This window comes from Sinohyriopsis cumingii, unplaced genomic scaffold (assembly GCF_028554795.1).
Source record: "Sinohyriopsis cumingii isolate HCF-2022 unplaced genomic scaffold, ASM2855479v2 utg002052l, whole genome shotgun sequence".
NCBI classification, from domain to species: Eukaryota; Metazoa; Mollusca; class Bivalvia; order Unionida; family Unionidae; genus Sinohyriopsis; species Sinohyriopsis cumingii.
Window position 1 is genome coordinate 228,689 of NW_028316115.1, and position 25,738 is coordinate 254,426.

Sequence of the window (25,738 nt, forward strand, 5' to 3'; positions counted from 1 at the left end):
ATGACCCCTATGTGATTCGGCGAACGTTTGTATGCTCCATATAGTATGTGCTGCGAATGCTTGATGTCAAGGTTTGTAATTGTATTGTTTTAGTTGGGTAAGTGTTTTCAAAGAAAACTGAAAGGATGTACATACTTGACCTGTTGAAGTATACCTACATTGTGTTAATACAGCCACTTAATATTTTAGAAAAGGAATTAGTCAAGGACGCTCTCACTTAACAAATGCGAGTGGTAGTTTCATAATTAGAAGAAAAAGAATTAAAAGTCGACTAAAAGATTACTTACTCCTCTATCGAAGGTGAAGGTCCGATTAAAATTAGATTGGACACTGGACAACTACTTATTCAAAACAGTTGCTAATCATTTTTACAAACGCAAAAGAGTTGTACATATAACGTCGTATCGTTTTTCATTTTAAACTCATTGCGAAAGTAACTCGAACAATGAAGTCCTTAGTCAGTTTTACCAGTGTCTTGGTTATAGCTTCAATTGTTTCGGTGAAATGTTTGTCTGCGGAAGAAACCAACGATATTCTTAGAGACATACAGAAGGATATTTTGAACCTCAGTGGCGACATGCTAAATATCAAAAGAAAAATGCTCCAGGATCTTCAAGATAGAAATCAATTGATTTTGAAATTGAACCAAACAATTTCTTCATACATTGGAACATATAAAAACACCGAAGCAAAATCGAACTACACCTTTGATATATCCCGAATACACCTAGATTCGATTCGTGCCTTAGAGAGAGGTTTAATGGTGGAAAAAAACTTTCGAACTGAATCGATGATAGAATTTCGAAACCTATATCAGGAAAATCATCACCTGAAGCAGGAATTGAAGAGTTTAACGGAGAATATTAAGAACCAAAGCCAGCAATTTAAAGAGCTTCAAGATGCATTGAAAGAAAGCGAAAACCAAAGTCGGCAATTGAAGTATCTTCACGATGAACTGACAGAATTAAAAGTTAGCGAGAGAGGTAAATGAAAATACTATATACTACTTCATAATTCTTGGCATCATATTTGGTATATTTCCTTCATAAAATATAAACCAGTCCCAAAGGCAACTTCGTGGAATTTTTAAATATTTTTAAAAGCAAATTAATCTCGAGCAATCAAATGTTTAGAGTAAAATAATAATTGAATTTGAAACTTGTTTTAGATTTGAGAACAACAGTAATGCAGATAATTAATGACCAGAACCAGGACCTAAAGAAACTGCAAGATGAACAGAAGGAAAATAAAAACCAAAGTCGGCAGTTGGAGGAGCTTCACGATGAACTGACAGAATTGAAAGCTAGTGAGAAAGGTAGATGAAACTTAATATAATACTTATTTACATTTTCTTCATTCTTGGCATAATTTTGTTACAATCCTTTAAAAATATATAAATCAATCTGAAAGGCCACTTCGTGAAATTCTAAAATATTTGTAAAGCAATTTGATTTTGAGCAATCAAATGTTTAAATTTAAATAGAGAAATCGAATATATCCTCATTTGGCCTCCTAATAAATAGCGAAGCTTATCCGAATAAGTTTATAACGTATATGTTCAGAACATAATCATAAATTACAATTAATTCGTTACTTGCTTAGATTTAAGGACAACACTAATGCAGATAATTAAAGACCAGAACCAGAAACTGAAAAAACTGCAAGATGAACTAAAAGAAAATACAAACCAAAGTCGGTTGCTGAAGGTACTGCAAGATGAGCTGAAAGAACTGAAAGCTAAAGGTAAATAAAAATACTATATAATTTCATACTTAAAACAGATAATAATTGAGAGGATTAGAGATTTTGGTTAAAAGTTAAGATGGATTTGCCTCAAGAGTTTAATTATTGAAAACATCTGAAAATTAACACGCATTTTAAAAATTAATAGCAATGAACAAAACGTTTCAGTTTGATCGTCATTGGCAAGATGTACAAATACTTAAGATGATGTTTGATGCATTACAAATTTGGACAGGAGGACTTAAATATAGATACAAAGTGCGTGTTTGGCAAAAAGATCACTAAACTAAACATGTTGATAAATGCCATCATACAAACAGAAAGATGATAATAAGAAAATTACCAGAATGTGTAAAGGCAAATTGAATTAAACTAATGTTCCCGGAAAACACATCATGTGTAAACTTACTGTGTACAAAACATACCGGTCACAACATGACTTACACCCGACTAAGATTATGACACTTGGACCCTTAGTCCTACAATGTAAGACGCCAATGTAAGACGCCAATGTAAGACGCCGACCCTGACAGTAACATGAGAATAGGAGGTAGATTCCGCCCATTTACAACCGTAGCTGTCAAAGTCGATGTCAATATATGCCTATTGGAATCCCATCACAATAACCATTTACTAATAGTCTTCGTTGATTTGAAAGGAAGCCCTGTTGTTAGACTCGCTTGTTAATGAACAAAAAATAGCTTTAAGGAAATGAAAATTGGATATTAACATTCTTGTTGTGCAGTCATCGCATTACATTTTTTTTAAACGGAACAATTTTGTTATTTACTTTTGATATCCTTTTTTGAACTCTTACTTTTTCAAGAATTGTAATTATTTTCAACCCGCGTATGAAATAAGCTTTTATAATTTCTCGTTTTGCTGCACCATTCATGTTACATCTGTCACACTAGTTGAATATACTACAGGTTAATTCATTCCTTTGTAGATATAACTCATCCATGGCTAGTTTGAATATTTGTTTGCACATCTGAAACTGAAACTGCACATTTTATGCCAGTTTATGTTTCTTGACTATTTTTTTGTTAAAAGACATCTTGTCGTATGCAAGATACCATATGACCACTACCATGCAACCTATTATCACGTACACGTCCTAAATCAAGGCCTTATGTTATGAATATCTATATTTTGTGTAAACCTTTGTACATGTCAGTATCTATTTTGTGTTTACTTTTTGTTTATGACTGTAGTGATCATATATAAAAAAGATATTATATAACTATTTTTGTCAATGGGTAAAGATTCTATTTTAAAAATATTAAGTTCTAAATAGGTGGTTACAAGATAAATTAAATTTATATATTGAATCTGTTCCCAAGTTTGGAGAGTAATTTTTCATTGGCTAGTGTGGTCAGTTGGGTTCTTAGAAGAAATAAATTATTTCCCATTGGATGAGTTTTTCAGAACATGGGGTATTGTGAAATGTTACGTAGAGGGTAGAAAAATTGCGTTTTAGGGCTATATGGTGTATGCAAGTAGGCAGAGCTAGACAATTACTTCATTTTTATTTCTTATATTCCTGTTTTAACATCAGTCTGCAGATGTATTAAATGTTGCGTTAAGATATAATTTGAGAGAAGACATTTGTTTGGATAATTCATTAGGATTACAAAGTGCTCATTGAACTAAAATATGATTCTGGGACTATTATGGATTTACTCTAAGGAGATCTGGACAATCTCATTGCATATACGTAGATATTGCTGTTCATTTCAGAGAAAATTCCATCGTTTCTTCAGTCTAGTGCAACATTCATTTATCTATTTCAGGACTAAATGTATTTACGTCCGTTGTAATCTCTTATCGTCCATCTAATCTTGAAAAGCCTAAATTCTAGTAGCTACTTTATTACACCCTGTTCAATAGAAGATATTTTGTTGTCTGCTTGGTCTCCTTGTGTCTTCATATATTTGACGTTATTGCCTTACTTCGCCTTTATTTGGTTTGAACCAATGTTCGAAACTGCTTAGTTAGCACCCCTTAATAATATTTCCCAACTGCAGTTTGTTAACGCTTTTTATATAACTTAAGAAATATATTTTACAGGCATCACCTGAAAAGCATCCTTTATGTAGTTTTTTATGGCACCTTTTTGTAATTGTTTGGAATAAGAGTTATAAATGAATAAAAAAAATCGCCATGAAAACATTGTTTAAAAGGTCGAATCTTTATTAAACATTAAACTGGCCGCTGGAATAATGTCCGAAAATAGATTTTAAAAATAAAAGCTCTATTTGTAGCATCGTTCGTGTACATTTCAAAGTTATGGAAACCATCAGGAATTGAAACAATCCTTATTCTTGTCGTTGATGTAACAAAACAAATTTCTTTTAAGTTCATTGGAAATGTTTAATAACAAAGTCTACTCTCGGTTTCAAAGAACATTACAACGATATTATAACTTGGATAAAATATGTTTCGTTATCAGGTTGTCCTTTTTAGGAATATAATTTACCATTTCTTTTAAGTAAATTGAAACGGTTGATAGTGTCTGTGTTCCATTTCCTTCCGTTATAGATACATACTTCTGTTATATATATATATATATATATATATATATATATATATATATATATATATATATATATGTGTGTGTGTGTGTGTGTGTGTGTGTGTGTGTATTAGATTCACATTTAAATATGTTCCATTCTTTTATGAAAGCCCATGTTCTTCCCGGCTGCAATCTTGATCAGTAACACTTGTATACTAGCAAAGAATCTTAATCTTTGCTAAAGACTAACTTCTTTGTGGTTTATTGTGCTCTTTTATCATGTCATCGATACTTTCTCATTGTCTTTAATAACTTTGTTGTCGATAAATCATTCCTTCAAAGCCTTACAAATATTCCTTGTAAATTGCACTAATGGCATAATGATAATAATTTCATTTACTATTCCCCCGACTCTTAAAACAGCATGTGCTACACTCATCCCACCTGAACCGGTAGCCATGCGAACTTGTACCCACTTCGAACCTTATTAATTGTTCTGCATTTCTTTATGACACCTCTGTAATATTAGCTCTCTTGAACCAGATCATTCTCAATTTTGTTCATTGATAGAGCCTCTAATTAATGTTGCTGTTTATCGCAAGCTGTGGTATTTGTTGTCACATGTGTATGTATGAAATAAGCAGATTGTGGTTAGGTCTAGGGTTTTGTTTGCATTTAACTTTTAAAGTTATTGTTTTTAGGTCACTAGTGTTCATTTGTTTTACAATTGTATCTGGTAAAAGTGCATTCACTTTCAAGTAGTCAATTGTATTCTGTGAAAGTGAAACTGAAATGAATATTTGCATTGCTTCCTCAGCCTCTAAAATACTTGTTGAACATATTGTAATTTCTAAAATCGTTGTCATGATAAAACTGACCAACTCTAAATGTTGAACTTAGTGTTTCGTGATAGAGCATGTTAGTTCTTTATTTCAGTAATTTTCTTTCCACTGCGACTATTATTTCATTTTGAACAAGAACCGCCTTAATCATTTTGCTAAAAGAGATAATAAATTTAGTATTATTCGACTGACTCTTTAAAATACTAAGGTGAACTAATATTTACCTTGCTTGGTGATGTTTTGTCAATATGAAAGAGTTCACAATTAGAATTTGAATGGACAGTTGTTTTATTATATTAACTAATTTATACGGATGTTTGAGAGATCTTTTATTAGATATAGCAGGATTGAAAATGTAACCAAATGTGTTGCTGAATACATATACACCTGTCTTCAAAGAACAATACCATCTCCCATCCAGTCATATATCCACTTTTTTGAAATATATTTTATCAAATTAAATTGGTTTTAATTTCTTTTGTCCCATTTCAAGCCATTTGATCTTAGGCCAAACTGCCTTTTTATTTCAACTCTGTGATGATCTCTCTTCTTTGATAACATTAATTTCGCTGGTGATGCTTTAATCTCCGACGTTTGTTCACTTTTTTATATTTTCATTTATTTTACAGTTGAAGTATAAAGTGATTGTAACCATAAAGTTTGCACTGTCTATAAACTATTTATTGATGCCATATCTCAACTAATTCTTACCTCGACTAAATGTTGTGTTACATTTAGCTGCAAGTGCCAATATTATATTTTCAACAGTAAAAACGCACTTAAAATAAATAGTTTAAAATAAAAAATCGATAATAACATATCCTCGAAATGAGAAAGAGAAAATGTTATCACTAAGTTATGAATAGTAGTTACTGCAAATCATGTATAAAAGAGAGCTACAGAAAATGAAAAGAAGAAAATAATGACAATCGAGTGAAGAAAACAGACACATCAGCGAATACGTTAGAACTAAATAAGAAAAAACGTAAATGAAGCATATATCATTTAATAAGATTTAGAAAAGCACTGAATGTAAACAAAATAACAAAATAGGTACAATCCTGAAATGCTCGATGTAACATTTTTTTAATGCTTTTGGCATAGATGGCTAAATTTGGTTTAATATGAAAAGGCTTGTGATACTTACACTATTAAAGCGCATGTTTCTTTTTGAAGCACCCAACGCTGAACAAGAAAGAAAATGTTTTCACTTGTCGAATGCACGATATGTGAAAACTAATGAAAATAATTGGAGAAAGAATATAGTATAACTTTTGCAAGTAGAAAAACACTAGCAAACATCCTTTGAAACCTATTGTTGTTCAAAGACATCCAATGCAAGTTCATAAGGACATTACGTGACCTCAATAGATACGAATGAATTGTTTAATCAACAGGTGTGAGAAGCACACAATTTAACAGATTATTACAATATAAAAATTCAGAGTGGAGAATATCCATTTACAGCGAAAAGAATATTCACCGCGCATGATAAAATCGAATACATGGATAATGGAAATGCTGGGAAAGTGATATAATCAAAAATATTGTCTATGAAAACTGATGCTGAAATAGTTCACTACGATATAGATGAATGTTTTAAAAATATTATCTGAGAAACAAATGCAACTGAAAAAGCCTAATTTGCAAGAAATATTGGAAACTTTTGAATTATCTCAAATAGTTGGACAGTTGGCAAATAGATGAGTTACAAAGTTAGAGAAAATGTATTACCAGGCAACAGACTAAAAATGTCATTTCATGAGAAACCTGTAACAAAATCACCACCATTACATTTGCAGGTATGGCTGAAACATCTATCGATATGTTTATAGCAGATTTGGTAAAGGTGTTTTTTTTCCCCCAACATCTTCACTTATTACTGCGCGTACTACTCCATATGCTCATAGTCCTTCATCTACTAATATTCCTAGTCCCCATGCTCCACCCATCTAGACCTCTTCCAGCTCCACTTATACTCCACGTGTTCTACCTAACTATATTTCACAAACTCAATATCCTTCTCCAAGCGAATCGTTTCCTTTTAAATATATTTTCAAATAAAGCCACTAAAACATCGCCACTTAATTGTTCTAATTAGTTAAACTAGCTGCAGCAGGATAATGGCCTGAATTTTTGATGTTGCAATCAGTTGGCTTTTGAAAACTAGGAGAGACTGCTGCTTTGTTAGCTAATTATGTCACTTTCCTTACTCCTGCATTGGTCGGCATGCTGTTTGCATTTTTGATCAGAAACACAGCAACAAGAAAGTTTCGGAATTTATAACATGTTTTGAAAGCATTTCAATAGTTATTTTACGTTTAATTTATGTAACTTCAGTGATAATAAGTGGTACTATTAAAGTCATTACAAGTTATATTAAATATTTTCATATTATTAGTATTACTCGAATTAAATGCTTGTTCACTAGATTAATGTAATCTGCTGTGTATCTGTTAAAAGTTCTCATTGTCAGATCATAAAATGTAGTTATCAAAAATGTTTAATTGTTTCTCTGTGACAAATCTTGTTGAATGTAGTATATTTTCATCTGATAATATATTTGTGCGATCTTTAGGTTAGTTGGAAAGTTAAACAGAATTTTTTACATGGATAAAGACCATTATATAATTGTCAAACTTGCTTACACCTAAATTCTATACTCTTAATAATTTAATCGCGTTGCGAAGACCACACCTTAGGGCATTAGTCGTGCATACAAATATGTTTATGTAATCCTGATTAATCTGTATATGCCTTTACAATTGAAATGCGATGGTGGTGGTCAGAGAAAATGTATACATATAGATTCTGTGGTTTTGTTCATGGAAGCCAGATATATTTATTAATTTTATATTTTTGGAATTCTTAAAATGCAGAAAAATGATGCCGTTTTTTTATTCAACTTCTTTGGACGATTGTCGTGATTAAAAGTCTGATTCCTTGATGACGTTTGTGGTTTTATTCACAGTGTTTATACACATACAAATTGCCTTATATTTATAGATAAGGACATTCACAGCTACACTTTTTGACCCAAATCAATGTGCCGTTACATTTGCATTTCATGGGTTTTCATCGTTTAGTATAAAACAATCTTTAAATGGATCAGCTGCAATCTCCTTTTTGTTGTTTTATTGAAATAACTAATGTACAAACATACGCCTGACTCGGTATTCTTTTACTGTGAAGAATCCATACCTCACAACGTGTATAAAAGGTAAAGACCAAAAATGACCAAGTCGAAATATACAAATTGTAGCAATAACATTTATTGCATGCTTTGTACTTGTTATAATAAAGTAAATATAAGAAATTTAAAAACATGTACTATCCAAACCTATTGGGATTGGCTTTATGCAGAACTGATTTTTTAATATAGATCTTGAAATACGGCTAGTTCAGAATGATTCTCTACATGCTTCTCAAGGACGGCTCGAAATATTTTATGATGGAGAATGGGGTACAGTGTGCGACGATGATTGGGATGATAAAGATGCCACAGTTGTCTGCCGAATGCTGGGGTTTAGGTACGTTTGTTTTGTTCCTCCAATTAAAGGGGTGGCATACAGACAACAGTGATAAAAGTAGAACACTTTGATTACATTCAAAGTTAGCGTCTGTATATCTATAATTTTATTAGCTTTTGTTGATGACAGTAAATTGTAGTTATTATCAATAAAGAGGATATATCATGGCTAATTTTGTACACAGTTATAGATTCTAACTTAAGAGTGTCTGTCGATTACATGCGATCTATAAATAGATGTTATCAAGTTTCTCAAGATAAATATGTTTTAGAGTTTCGAGGTATTATGGCTGGCTAGTTAAAGTCTTCTTATACTTGTGAAATGACAAGTTTTACTCCTTTTCAACCAGTTTTTGGACATACTGTACTTAGATCATTGCATTTCTTAAAAAAGGAACGTTCTTTTAACGTATGATTCAGGGATTAATGTTTTTAATTATGTCTTTGATTGTGAAATAACGAAACAAATTCAGTCTACTCAATCAAAAATGAAACTACAAAGGAACGAAATTTTCAGCCTGGTGATAAAAGTATGGCTTTCTTGCCCACATCCACATCAAAGTCCTCTTCAGGATAGGTATTATGGTCCCTATACAGTTAAAAAAGTAAGTGACTTAAAATTTATTATTAACACTCCCGGGAGGCGGAAACAGAAACAATTCTAGACTACCATATACAAATGTTAAAGAAGTATGTTGATAGAGATAGCCCTATTAATCATTCATTCATCTGAGTTGTACCTGTCCCAAATAGGGATAATTTATACAACGATTTGCAACCGGATTGTAGTAATGTTGGATTAGCCTAGGGGGTCGGCAACCTATTTTACATAGCATGTCACTTTTGTTTGGATTAATTACAAAATGAAGGAATGCGTGCCACCAGTAAGAGAGTAATATTGTTAAAATTTTGATTATTGGCTGCCCTTTGCGTGCTACACAAAACCTCTTGACTTGTCACCTTGTGGCACGCGTACTGTAGGTTGCAGACCCCTGGTTTAGCCAGTTATCTGAATTTGGAAATATTAAAGGATCTGGACTAAACACATTCACATCTACAGCCAAAATAATTGAATAAATTAAAGCAGCTTATATGTAAATATGAGTACTTGCTTCCATATACTCCAACCCGATCAAACAAAATCTACCACAATGTTGAATTTGTAGGTTCTGTACCGGTAAAACAACATCCTTACAAGACGAATTCTCTGAAGCAGGAATGTTTGAAAAACGAAATTGAATCTTTGTTGGAGAATGACTTTATTGAACCTAGCTTAAGTAACTGCGCCTAAGCCAGATAATACTTTACCTATGTGCACTGATTACAGAAATTTGAACAGTGTCACCAAACAGATTCTTTCCAAAACCAAGAATTGATGACTGTATTGACAGAATCGGAAGTGAGAAATACGCCGCACGGAAAAATCACCATGTAACTCTCTTGAAATTATTTGTTCGACTGAGTGAGGTAAATTTGATAATTAATTTAAGTAAAAGTGGGTTTTGCCGAGCTTCTGTTACATTTTAAGGATATATTGTGGGACATGGTTAAGTTAAGCCTGTAGATGTTAAAGTCAAAGCTATCTCTGAATTCCCAGTGCATATTAATAAAAAGCAACTGATGCGATATTTGTGTATGGCTGAATATTATTGGAATGTTTGCTCAAATTTTGCCATAATTGCTGAACCGTTGACCAAACTGTTGAGTAATAAGTAAACGTTTTATTGATCTGACATATATCAGGAGTCATTCGATAAATTAAAGGTAGTACATCAAATTGCACCCGTTCTTTCAGCTCCATATTTCAACCAAAGTTTAAAATGTCTGTTAATGAAAGTAATGTTTTGGGGATGTGGCGTATTAATTCAAGACTACAAAATGATGCTGATCGTCCAGCATGATATTTCTGTAAATAAATTAAACAACCACCAGAGAAATTATTCCACTATCGATGAGTGCTTGTCTTGAAGTTTAGTTTACCATCACTTTGAATGTATATTAATTCATCATCTTCTCCGATTATATCATTCATTCATTACAATTCCCTTACTGTCATCAGCAAATGAAAAACAAAAATCAGAGATTGTTGACGTCTAGTTTGATGTTGCAAGAATACAGTATTGACATTAGGCACATCAATGAAAAACAAAACTGATCGCAGATGCACTTTCACTTATATAAAAGTTCCATATTGCTTTAATTTGTATATAGTTTTTATATTATTCATAACAGGTCTTCCTATGTAAATTGTATTACTATATGTAAGTTTGACTAGTATGCAGAAAAATACTTTATTGCACAAAGCTTTCTTTTCTTTATGAAGAGTGGTGTTAAGTATGTCTATATTTCTTAAAATGTTATGACTGTAAATTGTAATGATTATTTATATAAAAAGATATTACATAGCTAATTTCGTACAATGAGTATAGATTCTATTATAACAGATTAAGAGTGGCTTTCGATTGCATAGGATGTATAAATAGACGTTGTCAAGTTTCTAATGATAAACATGTTTTCAAGTTTGGAGTCATAATGGTTGTTAGATAAAGTCAAATAAATAAGTACTGCAACGTAGTTCACGATACCAAGTATTCTGAATTATTAGATTGAATTGTAAGGTCTGTCACGTGGGGTATATTGCGACAAATATTTGTAATAGAGTTTTGAAGGTGTTTATAGAGAGAAAACTGAGCAATTAATTCATTCCGATTTTGGATTCATTTCTATTTCGGAGTTTTATTTCATATATTATTGGGTTAATGTCTCACTTCAGATGAAGTTAACGTTGTGTTTAGATAATTTGAGAGGAGACATTTGTTAGGATTATTCATGGGAACTACAAAGAAATCATAGGGCAAAATACATTATTCTGGGACTCCTTTGAATTATTCAAATGGGTTGTGGACATTACCATTGCGGACTATTCGCACACCAATACATTCGAAGATCTCTTATTCATTTGGAAAATTCGATTCTTTTGGACTTGAGTAGAACTTTTAGGGATTAATTTGGATTCAATTCATAATACTATATGTTCTTCTTAAAATTTTATTTTATTATTTTGAGACTAAAAATAGTTTGCTAAGTTTTACATAATTGTTGGTTTTGCTTCTTTCTGTTGCTTAGTTTATGACAATAAAGTCGTAGTATTAGATATTCGTTTCACATATATATGGTTTTTGTATCCTGAAGTGAGTAATTCGTTACATGAATAGTTTATGTGGAGTTTCTAAATCAGAATTGACCAAAATATTTAATGCTCTCGACAGCTATGGGAAGGCCACATTCAAATCTACGTTCGGTCGCGGTTATGGGCGCATCTTGCTAGATAATGTGCAATGTGAAGGACACGAATCTACGCTAGATAACTGCCAATACGTATGGAGATGGCATAACTGCAATCATGACGAGGATGCTGGTGTTATCTGCAACCCTCTAACAAGTACTTCTACATAGATCTCTATTTCGTACCTCAATGCTGTTAATTATCTATGTGCATAAAATTGTACCAAATCAGTAACTTTTATATGTAGTACCAGACGATACATATTCTTACAGTCGTTGAATTTGAATAGAAAGGGATACAAATTATTTGAGAAAGATGTTTGAAAGATCGAGCAAATACCGTCAAAAGACTTTTGCTAGAAAATGTAAGGCTATAGTGGCATGATACGGTTTGATATTCATCATCCTTGAAATAAGTTTAACTTAAGGCATCTATCAGTAGTATAGAAAATGTTAATTATGCGAAATTTGTTGTACTATTGTCTGGAATTTCAATTTTGACAACAGCTTGTCCGCAGCTTTATAGCCCCCATTTCCACATTTGTTAAAGATAAAACATTTTTTAAACAACAACAAAAAATATCTCATGATACAAAAATGTCCTAGACACTCTCATTTTATATATTACCGAGGAAAAATATTATTGCATTACTAGAATCCTATTGGATGATAAAACAATGTTTACGTATTTATTCTGATGAACATTTGTATGTAATAAAAAAATCCATTAATGTTCGGTTTTAATGAAGAAAAAATATCCAATTAATAGTTATCTAACAGATGGAATGCTCATCTGTAATAAATGTTTACAAGCGAGCGAGCGAGCGAGAGAGAGAGAGAGAGAGAGAGAGTATAGCAAAAGTTATCTTGTAGATGTGGTCGGACTGTTAAATTGTCATCATAAAGTCCTCATTTTGATTATAAATTCACAGCAGAATAATGACTGAACAATCATCTATTCGAGTGCTATACTATTAGTCGTATTGCCCTATCCTGACTAATAACTACAAAGAATTAGATCGACAATTCTATGCAAAAATATTTCCAATGCATACAAGCATTTGGATCCGTGTTTATAGAACGAAGTTTGAAAGTCATGGCAGGATATGTTTTCAATTGTGTTCCACATGTATCAGTTATTTATTCAGGAGACTCAGTTTTGGCTCCTTCCTTCCAACGTTTTATATAAATCAATATCGGGTAAACAATTAAATATTTCAAACATTTACTATTTTATTTATCTACTGGTAAATAAAGAAGGTTTATCGGATATTCATATTAATGAGTTCATTGTCATTGAGTTTGTCTTTTTTAACCTTGGTCAACGTCTTTCTTTGAAAAGTCACCTTCGTTATCTCCTTTTATCACTTCTTTGGGTATTTATAATTTTTTATTTTATGTCGGCTGGCCAATCACCTACATCTTCATTGTCTTTGTTTTGTGTCGTTTCTTATTTTCGATTATTTCCTTTAATGGTCTTTCGCCTTCAGTCTTGTTATCATCACTTACTGACTAGGTCATTGAACAAACACATTGCTTGAGTTAACTTCGATCTTTTTATTCTTAACTTATAACTAAATGGAGATGGTATGCTAAATTGCTTCGTGCTTTTATAATAATGGTTATTATGCGCCATTGCACTATTACAAGCTATACATATGTTCCATCTTTGTGTTGTAGAATTCAGTTTAATTAAATTGTTCCCATTGCACTCTAAATCGGATTAAATTACAGGAGGAACATTAATCTGTTTTAGAATTTATTGATACGTCTTCAAGCAACATGCCAATGTTCATTGTCAAGTACCCACTTCGTGGTTTTTTCGGTGTAATATCTAGCAACGTTCTTTACTCATCAAAACGAACATATTACACCGTATCGTTTCGATTTTGTGAAATAATGACCCTAAACTAGTTGAATAGTTATATTTTAAAAAGTAATTTTGTTCTGTACCTATATCAGTTAACGACGGTTGTCTCAGTATAATCTTAACAGATAGCTGTTCGATTACCGAGTCACTTACCGAGTCATTTACTTATAGCTTGCTGATGATATTGTTCTAATTGTGAGGTTCACCCTGATGAAAGAAAACATTGAGGTTCTGATTTCTACGTCTATAAAATATGCATATGCTTATAAGATCTACTGAAAGATGATTCCTTATTTTCAAGCCTTTGTTGTAAGCTCCTAAAGCTCTCGATGTACATTTTTCTTTGACACCCCGCCTGACTTCTATGTCTTTATTGTCTTTAAGCTGTTCATACTTCTTAATGAATGAATTTGTACCAGTCTACTACTGCTATCTCTCTAATTTGTTTATTCCAGTTTCATGGTCTTAACATCAATTACATGAGACGCACATTTTGTAAATCTCAAACGTATAGTACTTCAGTTATCGAATTTATGAAAAATACTTATTTGTGAAACGTCCTCCACGTGATTCTAAAATTGTCACAAAATGGTTTCCAACAAAACGATATAAATATATGCCATTTACTGCTCATTTGCTATCTTTGCAGCTAACACTTATTTAGAAGGAATTTCTTCAATATTCAACAATCTACCAAATTAAAATTATTGTTCCTGACCTTTAGTAACTTTTAGTGAAGCATATTTGTACCATTTAGCAACTAAGAATATCATTTCGTAAGATTTGGACTGTAATTGTAGTGATTTAGTAACATTTAGTTAACGTTTCAAGTATATCAATCTGGCTCATTCACGTCACTAAAGCAATCACACAAGCAGAGGAAAGAGAGGAAAAGAACACCCAATAGCTATAGTTTACAAATGTTGAGAAGTTTTGCCGATGAAGATAAACGAATAAGAAATAGTAGTTATTAAAATCAATTGGATAATTTTGTTCAAGACAAACCAAACATTCAGTTCTTTTTATCCTCAAACTACATTCCAAATATTGATTTCCCATCCATTTTTATTATTAAATTTGTTATTCAGAACCTTGTTTTCCAACTCTCTTATAGAAATTAGAGTTTATGGACCGTTTGTGTAAAATGAGCTTGAAGAAAATTGGACCTGTGTTTGACAGTTGCAAAGAGGAGAACCACGAAGCGGCAAAGCTGCGATAAACATTGAAATTACTGTCAATAGTTCAATGAGTGGCACCCAATTTTCTATACTATTTTGAAACAACAGTAGTTCAAAATGTGACGCAGATTTTTCTAGAAGTTTTTAAAATAACTCTCAGTAGTTCAACACTAGACGCGTACGTTTCTATGCTACTCAGTAGTTCAACACTAGACGCGTACGTTTCTATGCTACTCAGTAGTTCAACACTAGACGCATACGTTTCTATGCTACTCAGTAGTTCAACACTAGACGCATACGTTTATATGCTACTCAGTAGTTCAACACTAGACGCATACGTTTCTATGCTACTCAGTAGTTCAACACTAGACGCATACGTTTCTATGCTACTCAGTAGTTCAACACTAGACGCGTACGTTTCTATGCTACTTAGTAGTTCAACACTAGACGCGTACGTTTCTATGCTACTTAGTAGTTCAACACTAGACGCGTACGTTTCTATGCTACTCAGTAGTTCAACGCTAGACGCGTACGTTTCTATGCTACTCAGTAGTTCAACACTAGACGCGTATGTTTCTATGCTACTCAGTAGTTCAACACTAGAAGCATACGTTTATATGCTACTCAGTAGTTCAACACTAGACGCGTACGTTTCTATGCTACTCAGTAGTTCAACACTAGACGCGTACGTTTCTATGCTACTTAGTAGTTCAACACTAGACGCGTATGTTTCTATGCTACTCAGTAGTTCAACACTAGACGCATACGTTTATATGCTACTTAGAAAAAGCTTCAGTAAATTATTTCGACCATGTCTGACTGTTTCAGTACGGTTCAGTTCTGCAGTTCATTCAGATGTTAAGGATAACCAAGTGCTAAGGGGTAAAGTACCTTGCGTTATCGTTCTGGGCTAATTTCTGCATTTATGGTTCCAAGCACCACAATAACTTCATGTATTTATTTTTAAATACTACGCAGTACTTTTGTCTTGGATTCAGCGTAGAAATAGCTATTTTGCTTACTACCGTGAAATGGACTAAAGTGTGCAGCACTTACCGCAAAACATCGAGTACCCAGAAAATAACTTCAAAGTGTAAATGATGTTACTGCCTGTTACATGTAATATATAAACGACCGCATTTTGTAATTCCTGCTATTAAGTTTTATAAAATGTCCAATGTTATCATCCTCGGGAACTTTAAAGTATTATGATACTTTGTTCTTAAAACCGAGAATACACTGAGAGTGGTCCAAGAGGAGTATTATTTAACTTCTTTAGTAAATAATGACATCTATTAGGGAGATAATATAGTATCATGCTCAGGAAATAACAAACGCGCGCGCGCGTGTGTGTGTGTGTGTGTGTGTGTGTGTGTGTGTGTGATTTCAATTTTTAACGTAGCTTAAACAATTTTTTCAGTCAAATCGCCACGACGTATACTATGCAAGTGAAGTACCTATTATATAAAAATCAATGCCAACAATTTTGATTATCTTTTCATGGTTTCTGCTTTGTTTTCAAATTATAATTTATATTGTTTGTCTCTGGTTTAAAATCAGATATGCAGAGGTGCCAGATATGTGATATATCTAGATTGCAATTTCAGAGAGAGAGAGAGAGAGAGAGAGAGAGAGAGAGAGAGAGAGAGAATTAAAAACGAGGAATAATCGAAAGAAGCCTTAGTGTCAACAAATTACTAAATGTACACAAAGCAAAAAATAAGGTCGTCCCAAAAGATTACTTTTCAATGATTTGGTCATTTTCTTGAAGTAGCAGTGTGTTGATTTTATTTTCATTACCACGAGGCAATTTACCATATAGTGGATATGAATTACGATCAACATTCGTTAGAAAGCCAACTTTTGTGTTCCATCAAATTGGCGTTAGAACAAGCCCATTGCAGAAACTAATGTCTCTTAAAATTGCATTATATTATTAGAAAACAAATTTCTTTGTGATGAAGTCTCCAAATCAAAACAAAGGAAACTGAACCATTGTTAGTAGTTAAGGGGGACACCATAGGGACAATGGGACTTATTATTAAAAACACCCCTGGGACAATATAGAGACTATGTAAATTTAACATGAGGAAAATCGTGGGACGATATAGCGACAAGGGGAATTAACATGGGGAATAAATCGTGGGACGATATAGGGACAAGGGAAATTTAACATGGGAGAAAAAAGCAATTCTAGGGACAAGGGGAATTGAACATGGGAATAGAGTTTGGGCTTGTCTAGGGACAAGGGGAATTTAACATGGGAGAAACAAACTACTTTAGGAACAAGGGGAATTTAACATGGGATTTTTTTTTTTTAAAAATGAAATAAAAAAGGGGTTGGCAATTGAAAGTCAATCTCTTTTCGAGACCTATGAGTGGCCCTGAAAAGGACCTTTGGGTTTATGTTAATATGCCCTTAACATAAAGGGCATCTGCGGCATCTTCTTGTCCTCAAGCTGCGTCTTAGTGTAGGGCCATACATCAGAGTCCTCTTGAGGCATCCTTGTCTTTCCACATAGACTCTTCGTATCCACAGACTGGTGTCTGACTTGTGGACAACTGTCCACTTGGATCGGACATACATTAGCATGTCCGCCCTAAACATCATTGAAGACACAAGGGTGGATGATTCGACTGTGGTCCACATCTTGAGGCACCGAGAACAGGTGAATCAATGCAGTGAACTGCGCTTATTTATAGGTACAGGACGGATTGAAACGGATTGAGTTCATTCACCAATCCAAACACGCGTTACAAAATTCAGTCAGCCCGCATCCAATCCGAAGAGAACAGTCTGTGACGTCACGTGGTCTATATAGATTCGCTAGCGCCTGTGCGGTGTCAATCCATGCGACAGTGATTCAACATGACGGAAACTCAGAAAACGATTCATTGGGGTGCACCAGCAGTGGAGACCACCCAAGGGAACCCGGACTTACTTTCAGAAGAGGTGAATTGGGATTTTGTGGATTTTCTTACCTCGCAAGAATTTGTTCCGGAACCTTCGTCACCTTCATTACCACACGTGGAGAATTTTAGACAGAGACAGAAAGAAGAATTGGAGAAATTTATACAACGACAAAAGGAAGCGGAACAAGCTTTTCTTTTACAGCAACAACAGCAAGAAGAGGTAAGAAGAAAACAACAACAACAACAACAAGCAGCAGCAAAGAAACAAGAGGGTGAAAATCAAACGGTCACGGTACTGTTAGACATTTTAGCGGAGTTAAGAAGTCTGAAACAAATGTATCAGACTTCTTTATCACGACCAAAGAGAATACGACCTTCCCGAGCTAAACACGCCAACCCTGTGACTAAGCCTACCGTACCACCCTTAGTGATTTCAACCCAATCATCATCATCAGAAGTAGGCCTCGGCCGTGGCAAAGGCTTAAGGCAGTTAAAGTTGATTGCTTAAACTCACCCCTACACCAAAAACCAAAGGCCCTTTTCAGGGCCACCCACTTCTCTCGAAAAGAGATACACTTTCAATTGCCAATAACTCAAAAAAAAAAAAAAAACATTTTACCCCTATAGTACGTGTATATGAGTGCGTGAGTGTACGTTCTTATTTAAAAATCAAAACCCAAAGACACTTACCTTATATAATTAATGTATTCTTTTATCAATAGTTACAATCCAATTCACAATTCACAACAGAGCACTTTAAAAAGTTCATACACTTCTTCTGTCTCACTGTTTAGTCTCTCTGTTTTTTCAATTTCTTCACCGTCACAGTCTTTTCCTCCTCTTCCTCCTCACTTTCTTCCCTTCTTCTTTTCTTCTCCTGTTTCTTTTTCTTTACCTGGCTGCTTTCTTCCTCTGAAGAATCCCTCTCTTCTGAACAAGAATCCCTCTTTTCTTCTGACTCCTCTTGTTTCTTTCTTGGGCAATCTGAACACCAATGTCCTTTTTCTTGACAATAATAACAGGTATCTTGACTTTTGTCTTTTCTAGCCCCTTTTTTCTTTTTTGATGGTCTGGACACTCTGAAGACCAATGCCCTTTCTTCTGACAGATATAGCAAGTATCTTGACTTTTATCTCGAAAGGAAGGAGAGTAGTCCGTCGGCTGGTCTAAAGAGAATTTTCTAATGACCCCTCGCAAAGCTCTGATGAAACGTTCCATCTGGGTAGTCTCTTCCATCGTTGTGCTCGGTTTGAGATTGAAATGAATAGTGAAAGGACAAGACACAAACCCTTTTATATACGCTGGTCTGCCATGACTATAAATTAGTCCATGGTGTTTAAACTTTAGTCATTTGACGTTTTGCACTCAAGATGAAACGATCCAATTCATTTGAGAAGAAAGAAGAAGAAAGTAAGAGGCAGAAACGTGATCTATCGCCTCGTACCAGAGCTGAAGTCTTGGCACAAATTCATGCCAGTGATTTTGAAGAGGACATGAGTGAACCAGAATCCAAACCCTCTAAACCAAGTTCGCCACCCTTAGTCAACCCTGAAAAATACTATTCCATTCGAGAGACGGAAAAGCGCTCCTCTAGAAGATTTAGAACCACGGCTTACAAATACACGGTGAAGTTTAAAGATTTCAAGGCTGAAGTACCGTTAGAGAAAGCAGAAGGGTTCATCACCGGGGTGTGGGATTCTTTGCTCACCACACTCAAGTGAAAATGTCAACCCAAAGAAGACGATCACTTGAGACTCTCCATACAACACGACGGTTTGAAATCCCCTGTTTGGATCGAGTTTAGCACCCCTGCAGAATTGACCGCTTCCAAAGTCATGGACAAAATTCAACACGTACAACAATCCAATGACCAGTCTGACATCACCGATGGAAAAGCCACACTGGACATGACCCACGTCTCTCCTCCTCAAGGGACTGGACGCAAAAAGATGTTATTGGTGAACGAGCTTCACAGCATTAAGCGTAGCCTCGTCCAAATTTACAACCCTCAAGACCAGATGTGTTTAGCCAGGGCTATCGTGGTGGGACGAACCTATGCCAACAAAAACGACACGGTAGAATGGAAAAGAGCCTGGGAGAATATTCGAAAATCGGACCGAGCCAAACAACGAAGTGAAGCAGAACTCCTGTTGCAACAAGCCGTACTGTCCAAAGACACGCCCTGTGGCATTCCTGAGATGCACAAATTGCAAGATGTCCTAGCTCCACGACACACCTTGAAAGTGTACCCTCAAGAAATGCGCGGGCCTCTGTTGTTTCGAGGGAAAGACTTTAAGGATGGAAAATACATTAATGTCTATCATCACGATGACCATTTCGATACCATTACCAGTATCACCGGATCCCTGGGATACAAATATTACTGTGAGAAATGTGACCATGGTTATAATAATCGAGAGCAACACAAACATTGCGGATTGAAATGCTCAGGATGTTTGGCCTCTCAACCCTGTCTGAGCGAAGAACAGTGCATTGTTCAACTTGTCTGCGCACGTTTGTCAGCCCTGCCTGTTACCAACAACATCTGAAGACGCAAGGTTCACAACAGAAATGTGCTTGTCAACTGCTGAGATTGTGCCCTACATGTGGACAAGGCATACGTACCAATAATGCCAAGGCACACGTATGTTCACCACATCGTGGACTTGGAACACCAATGTTACGTGCAAAAATACCAACCACAACCAGAGAAAGAGGATGGTCACAAGAAGAAGAAGAAAAGCAATTTCATCTTTTTCGATTTCGATTGCATGCAAGAGACTGGTATTCACATTTCTAATTTCTGCGTGGGGTAAAATGGCACAACGACCGTGTTTACCCAAGACGGAATATTTGACAGAACCTTCCCGCTACTTCCAGATCAGTCACGACAAAACCAAATACATGAAACACGTGGACGTCGTTTGCGAGGATTTGATCTTGGTCAGTTACGAAGAAGATCTGGACTTTGTACAAGACGACCCCTTTGGAAATGTCATCATTGCGGCTTACGTGACAACTCATGCTCGCTTAAAATTGTACGAAGCTTTAGAACTGTTAGGGGAACGCGTCCTGTACTTTGACAGGGACAGTTGCATTTACATCCATCACCCGAGTCAACAGCACCCTGACATCGAAGGAGACCGTTTAGGAGCCTGGACAGACGAGCATCCCGACGACAAGATTCTAAGTTTCGTCAGTGGTGGTCCTAAAAATTACGGCTACGAATACCGGGACAAACAAGGAGAAGTGCACACGCAGTGCAAAGTGAAGGGATTGACTCTGAATTATCGTACCAGTCGTGTGGTGAACTTTGGGGTATTGAAAGAAGCCTTGCAATCTGGAGAGGATGGAAACATTAAAGTGACCACCTACCAGCCCCACAAGATTGTACGTTTACCCACTTACCACATCGTCAGTCGACCCTTGGAAAAAGTCTATCAAATCGTGTACCAGAAGCGAGTGCGCCTTCCCAATCATTTCACCTTACCGTATGGACACGTCGGTATTGGTCTGTATATAAAAAGGACCCCTAGGCAAGATCGATAGTTCATTGTGACTACCAAGACCAAGCGAACAAGACGAATACTTTCAGAGAAACACAAAACAAGTTTAGAAAGGCACAATTCAAGTGTGGGGCTTCTGAAGTGGAATGCGATTGTGAGCCTTGCGATGGGTACGATGCTGTACTTTGTGACCTTATGATGCCGTAAAGCATCATGGGAACTTTGTTCTCACTACCCCTATCATGGAAAGTGATGCTGTGCGTGTCAAACCTGAGGGATGCGAAAGCGATGCCGCTCGTCCCCTTGGACATTTTACTGGGTTTCGTTTTAAAGGTGGATGTTCACCTTCACGTCTACCCCCCTACGGATGTCATCCAGCCCTGAGCAAACTCCTGTCCATGTCACCCAACCCTCATCGAAACGAACCTGTGAAAGACGAATATTCGTTTCCTGTGCGTTTGTCGGAATACTGCGACTTTGAAAATCGTCTTCAATCGTTCAAAGGAAAATGGCCTAAGAATCTGGGAGGCCCGACCACCGAAGAATTAGCCAGAGCCGGATTTTTCTACTTGGGCGAAGGAGATAAAGTCAAGTGCTTCAGTTGCGGTGTGTCACTTCACCACTGGGAACCGCAAGATTCGGCCTACGTAGAACATGCTCGATGGTCACCGAATTGTCATTACTTACCCTTAGTGGGACCGAGACATCAAAGTAACTTACCATGTCGTTGACGAAGAAGAAACCAGTTTGGCTAGGAGTCAAATGTTGGATATCACCGAGACCAGTATTTAAACTTCATTTCAAAAACGATATTGAATCAATACCTAAAGAACTACAAGAGAAGATTTACAAGGAAGTTTGGCAGGGACTTGCCAGAGTGAAATCTCAATGGGTCACTGTAGAACTTTTGTGCCTAGAAATTCACAAGAGGAAAGTGAAAAAAGTCAACCAGTGTGTTAGATTTCTCTGGGTCAAGGGTGCATTCATCCTATTATATCGCTTTAGACCGTTTACATCAAAAGAGTTCAGTGACATTCTTGGACGTTACCCTGAATGGCAGTGGTCAGAAATTACTCACTATGTGGATTACTTTTGCTCTAGGAGAAGATTGTGAATTGTACGGACTGACCTATTCATGGATACTTTACAAGAGAACATTCGTGCTTTGCCTGTGGAGTTGAGAGAACGCATTTACCGAGAGCTGGTCAAAATACAAGTCAAACGTAAAGAACAGTTGCATCCGTTACGTCACCAGATCTTTAACCACTGGTATCTGAATGGTATAAGAGGACTGATTCGGCAGAAATTGTTTCAGTGGTCAGACCTTGTTGAGCACTTTCAGTTAGTGAATGAACTAAACGTTCGTAATTTTGGTTACTTCGAGATTCACCTACTGCAACGTATTGAGGAAGACGAGTTAAAGGATTACCAACATATTTTACGTGGAATCTGCTTAGCGGAAGACGAAACATCTAGACAAACTCTGACGTTTCGGTTACAGTATGCAACATTTAGATTCCCTACTGGAGAACGAAGATGTCTAGTTAGAAATTACCTTTATTGCTTCCGAAACAAAGAGACTATAAAATCAGGCTGCCATGCCACAGATTATGTCACATGTTATTGAACATATTCCGTGGAAGGAACTCAATGACCATATTCAAACCGTGGATCATTACCATCGATTATTACAAGAACTGTATCCATTCAATTTGGGTCGACAAGTGGTGTGTGTCTTAGTGACTTGTTTTCTGGGATTTCGTTTACCAGCCGATTCTTTGTGGACTCTTTACGATCAGTACTTACCACCTCAATGGCCTTAAATGGTCACGAAAAACTCCTTTTGTTCAAAGCCTTGCGTTTTCATCTGGATACTTCTCGACCTCAACAGGAAAAAAGATTCGTCAACTTTTAGCTACCCAAGACGTGTATGACGATGTGTGTGTAGCTTGTGACTTACATCCCCAATGGACAGACGTCCGTGCCTGGAAAGAATGGGATTTTGAGTCTTGGACCCAAGAAGTGGCCCAGTATGCACGAGAGTTGTTCAAGGAAAAAAGTTACTTTTCAACCCGTGTTAGTGACGGTGCCAGAAGAACCCGTCACCCAGGACAGGACTGTCGTGGACAGTCCTGAAAGACCCTTTCGGGAGGACACTTGTGTGACCTTACCCCCTACTATAAAACTTGTTAGAACATTACCCAAAACATGTTGTACAGACACTTGTGTTTATTCCACGTTAATGGTTATCATGTGCCTTTTATCCTTGTACTTAAGCCTTTGGCTTTTATGTATTTTTGTCTTTCGTATTCATGTTTGAAACATTCAATAAACGTGTTCTGAAAAAAGTATATAAAGTCTTGTCTTGTTTGTTTTCGTGTCACAAGTGACATTTCTCACACTATGGCTACCTCTGCTGTCTCTGCTCCCTCTTCCTCTACTGTCAAAGTCGTCGACGAACACTTAGATCGTGTCAGTTGGGAGGCTTTGTATCTTCGCCATCCCTTTAACATGCTCATTGCTGGACCTAGCGGTTCAGGCAAAGCCGAATTCGTCAAACGCTTGATCGAACATAAACATCATTTGATCGATCGACCACCTCAACGCATCGTGTGGTGTTACAAAGAGTGGCAATCGGCGTACAGCCTCTTCCGAGAAAGTCAAGGCGATTCCATCGTGTTTGTGGAAGGCATTCCTAAAGAAGACGACGGCATCGTCTCTGACTCCCGTCAAACCCATTTGGTCATTTTCGACGACATGTTAGGAGAAGACGAAGAAGAAATTAAACTGTGGTTCACGCGCAAAGGGCATCATCGTAATGCCAGTGTCGTTTACATCATCCAAACTTTGTTTCAACAAAGTAAAGCCCATCGCACCATCAGTCTCAATGCGCATTACGTGGTCTTGTTTAAAAGCCCTCGAGATAAATCGCAAGTGCAAGTCTTAGCCAAACAGTTAGGAACGCCTTGGCTGACTCAGGCGTACGACGATGCCACTCAAACTCCACACGCCTATTTACTCGTCGATTTGAAACCTACGACCCCCGAGGATTTGCGATTTCGTACCCACTTGTTTCACCACTGGTGCCAAGACGGAGGGCCTGTCCTGTACACGTCTCCGTCCTCGACTTAACTTCATTCCACAAAAAAAATCTATAAAAACCTCAGACCCTTTTCGTCTGTCTCACACACGTTTTGAACATGACGTCCCTTCAGTCGCATCTTCCCGTCAAATTGATTCGTACCTTGTATGGCATCAGTCGAGAAAAAATCCACAAACACGAGCTCGTGTCTTAGAAGCTAGTCTCAAAGAAGTCTTACGATGGTTCACGGTGACGGCACGTCAATTACTCCAAGGGATCATTCAGATTCCTCATCAAACCAAACGCTTTTTTGATCGAAACAAAGTCGCTTTGACCCAACTTGCCGATCCCCGCATCGACACTCAAACCAAAAAACAAATCATTTTGAAACCTGGAGGGAGTGGTACTCTAGGAGGGGTCATCATTCGCTCTCTCTTAAGATGGGATCCTAATGCCCCCAAACTTCTCCCCAAGAAAAAAGTCAAACGAAGCTCCAAGAAGAAGACAAAGACCAGGTCCCCAAGGAGAACTTCTCCAGTGGTGGGACCCTCCTCTTACCAGACACCACCCCGGAAAAAGAATAGAAGCCCCCAGAAAAAGAAACAGAGAAAAAGTCCCCAGAAAAAGAAAAGTCCACAAAAAACTAGTCGCAAGAGAGGCACCTCGGCCAGGACGCAACCTTACGCTCGCAAACCACGACCTGCCACGGCGGTGAATGCGTCTCCGGCAGCCTCATGTTCATCCACTTCTCCATTGATGACACCAAGAACTGAAGAGTACTTGGAGACGTTGATCACACCAAGAACTTCTCCGTTGATGACCCCAAGAACTTCCCCAGTGGCAGGACCCTCCAATTTAGTGACAGTGGCTGCTGCTCACAAAGTACCTGCTCCCAAAATCAAAGTTCAAGAAAGATCGGGCATGTTACAAAGTTTACTGGATTTGTCCAAACAAGACCTGGCTCGATTTAGTCCGTTGCGTACCCCTGCACGACGTGTCGTGCCTGTCCTGAAGTTGATACGACGTAAAGACAATCAGTGGCGACGCGTTCCAGTATAAAAAAGGTCTGTGACCAAGTCGGGGTATCAGTGTTTTTGGTGCTGAAGACTCAAAGATGTCACCCTCCAGAAAACATCCCTCTTCTAAACAACCAAAAGGAAAGAAAAGGAAAGGACTGCCTCCTCGTTTAGTCAAACATGGGGACATGTTATCTGTCCTGTCCAAAGCTTCTCCACCTCTAGGAAAAAACTCATTCAATCAGCCTCCAAAGAGGTC

At 36.5% G+C, this 25,738-nt stretch overlaps 1 protein-coding gene across 1 annotated transcript in view; it reads left to right on the plus strand.

Annotated features, from left to right (window-relative positions):
• The first annotated feature begins 287 nt into the window (after positions 1–287).
• LOC149771201 (uncharacterized) overlaps positions 288–25,738 on the plus strand; it is a 37,679-nt gene continuing 12,228 nt past the window's right edge. Inside the window, exons 1-5 of the mRNA XM_089948739.1 lie at positions 288–983; positions 1,169–1,315; positions 1,603–1,743; positions 8,483–8,630; positions 11,899–12,071. Coding sequence (XP_089804865.1) covers positions 446–983; positions 1,169–1,315; positions 1,603–1,743; positions 8,483–8,630; positions 11,899–12,071 — 1,147 coding nt within the window. The 5' untranslated portion in view covers positions 288–445. The remainder of the gene's footprint in view (positions 984–1,168; positions 1,316–1,602; positions 1,744–8,482; positions 8,631–11,898; positions 12,072–25,738) is intronic.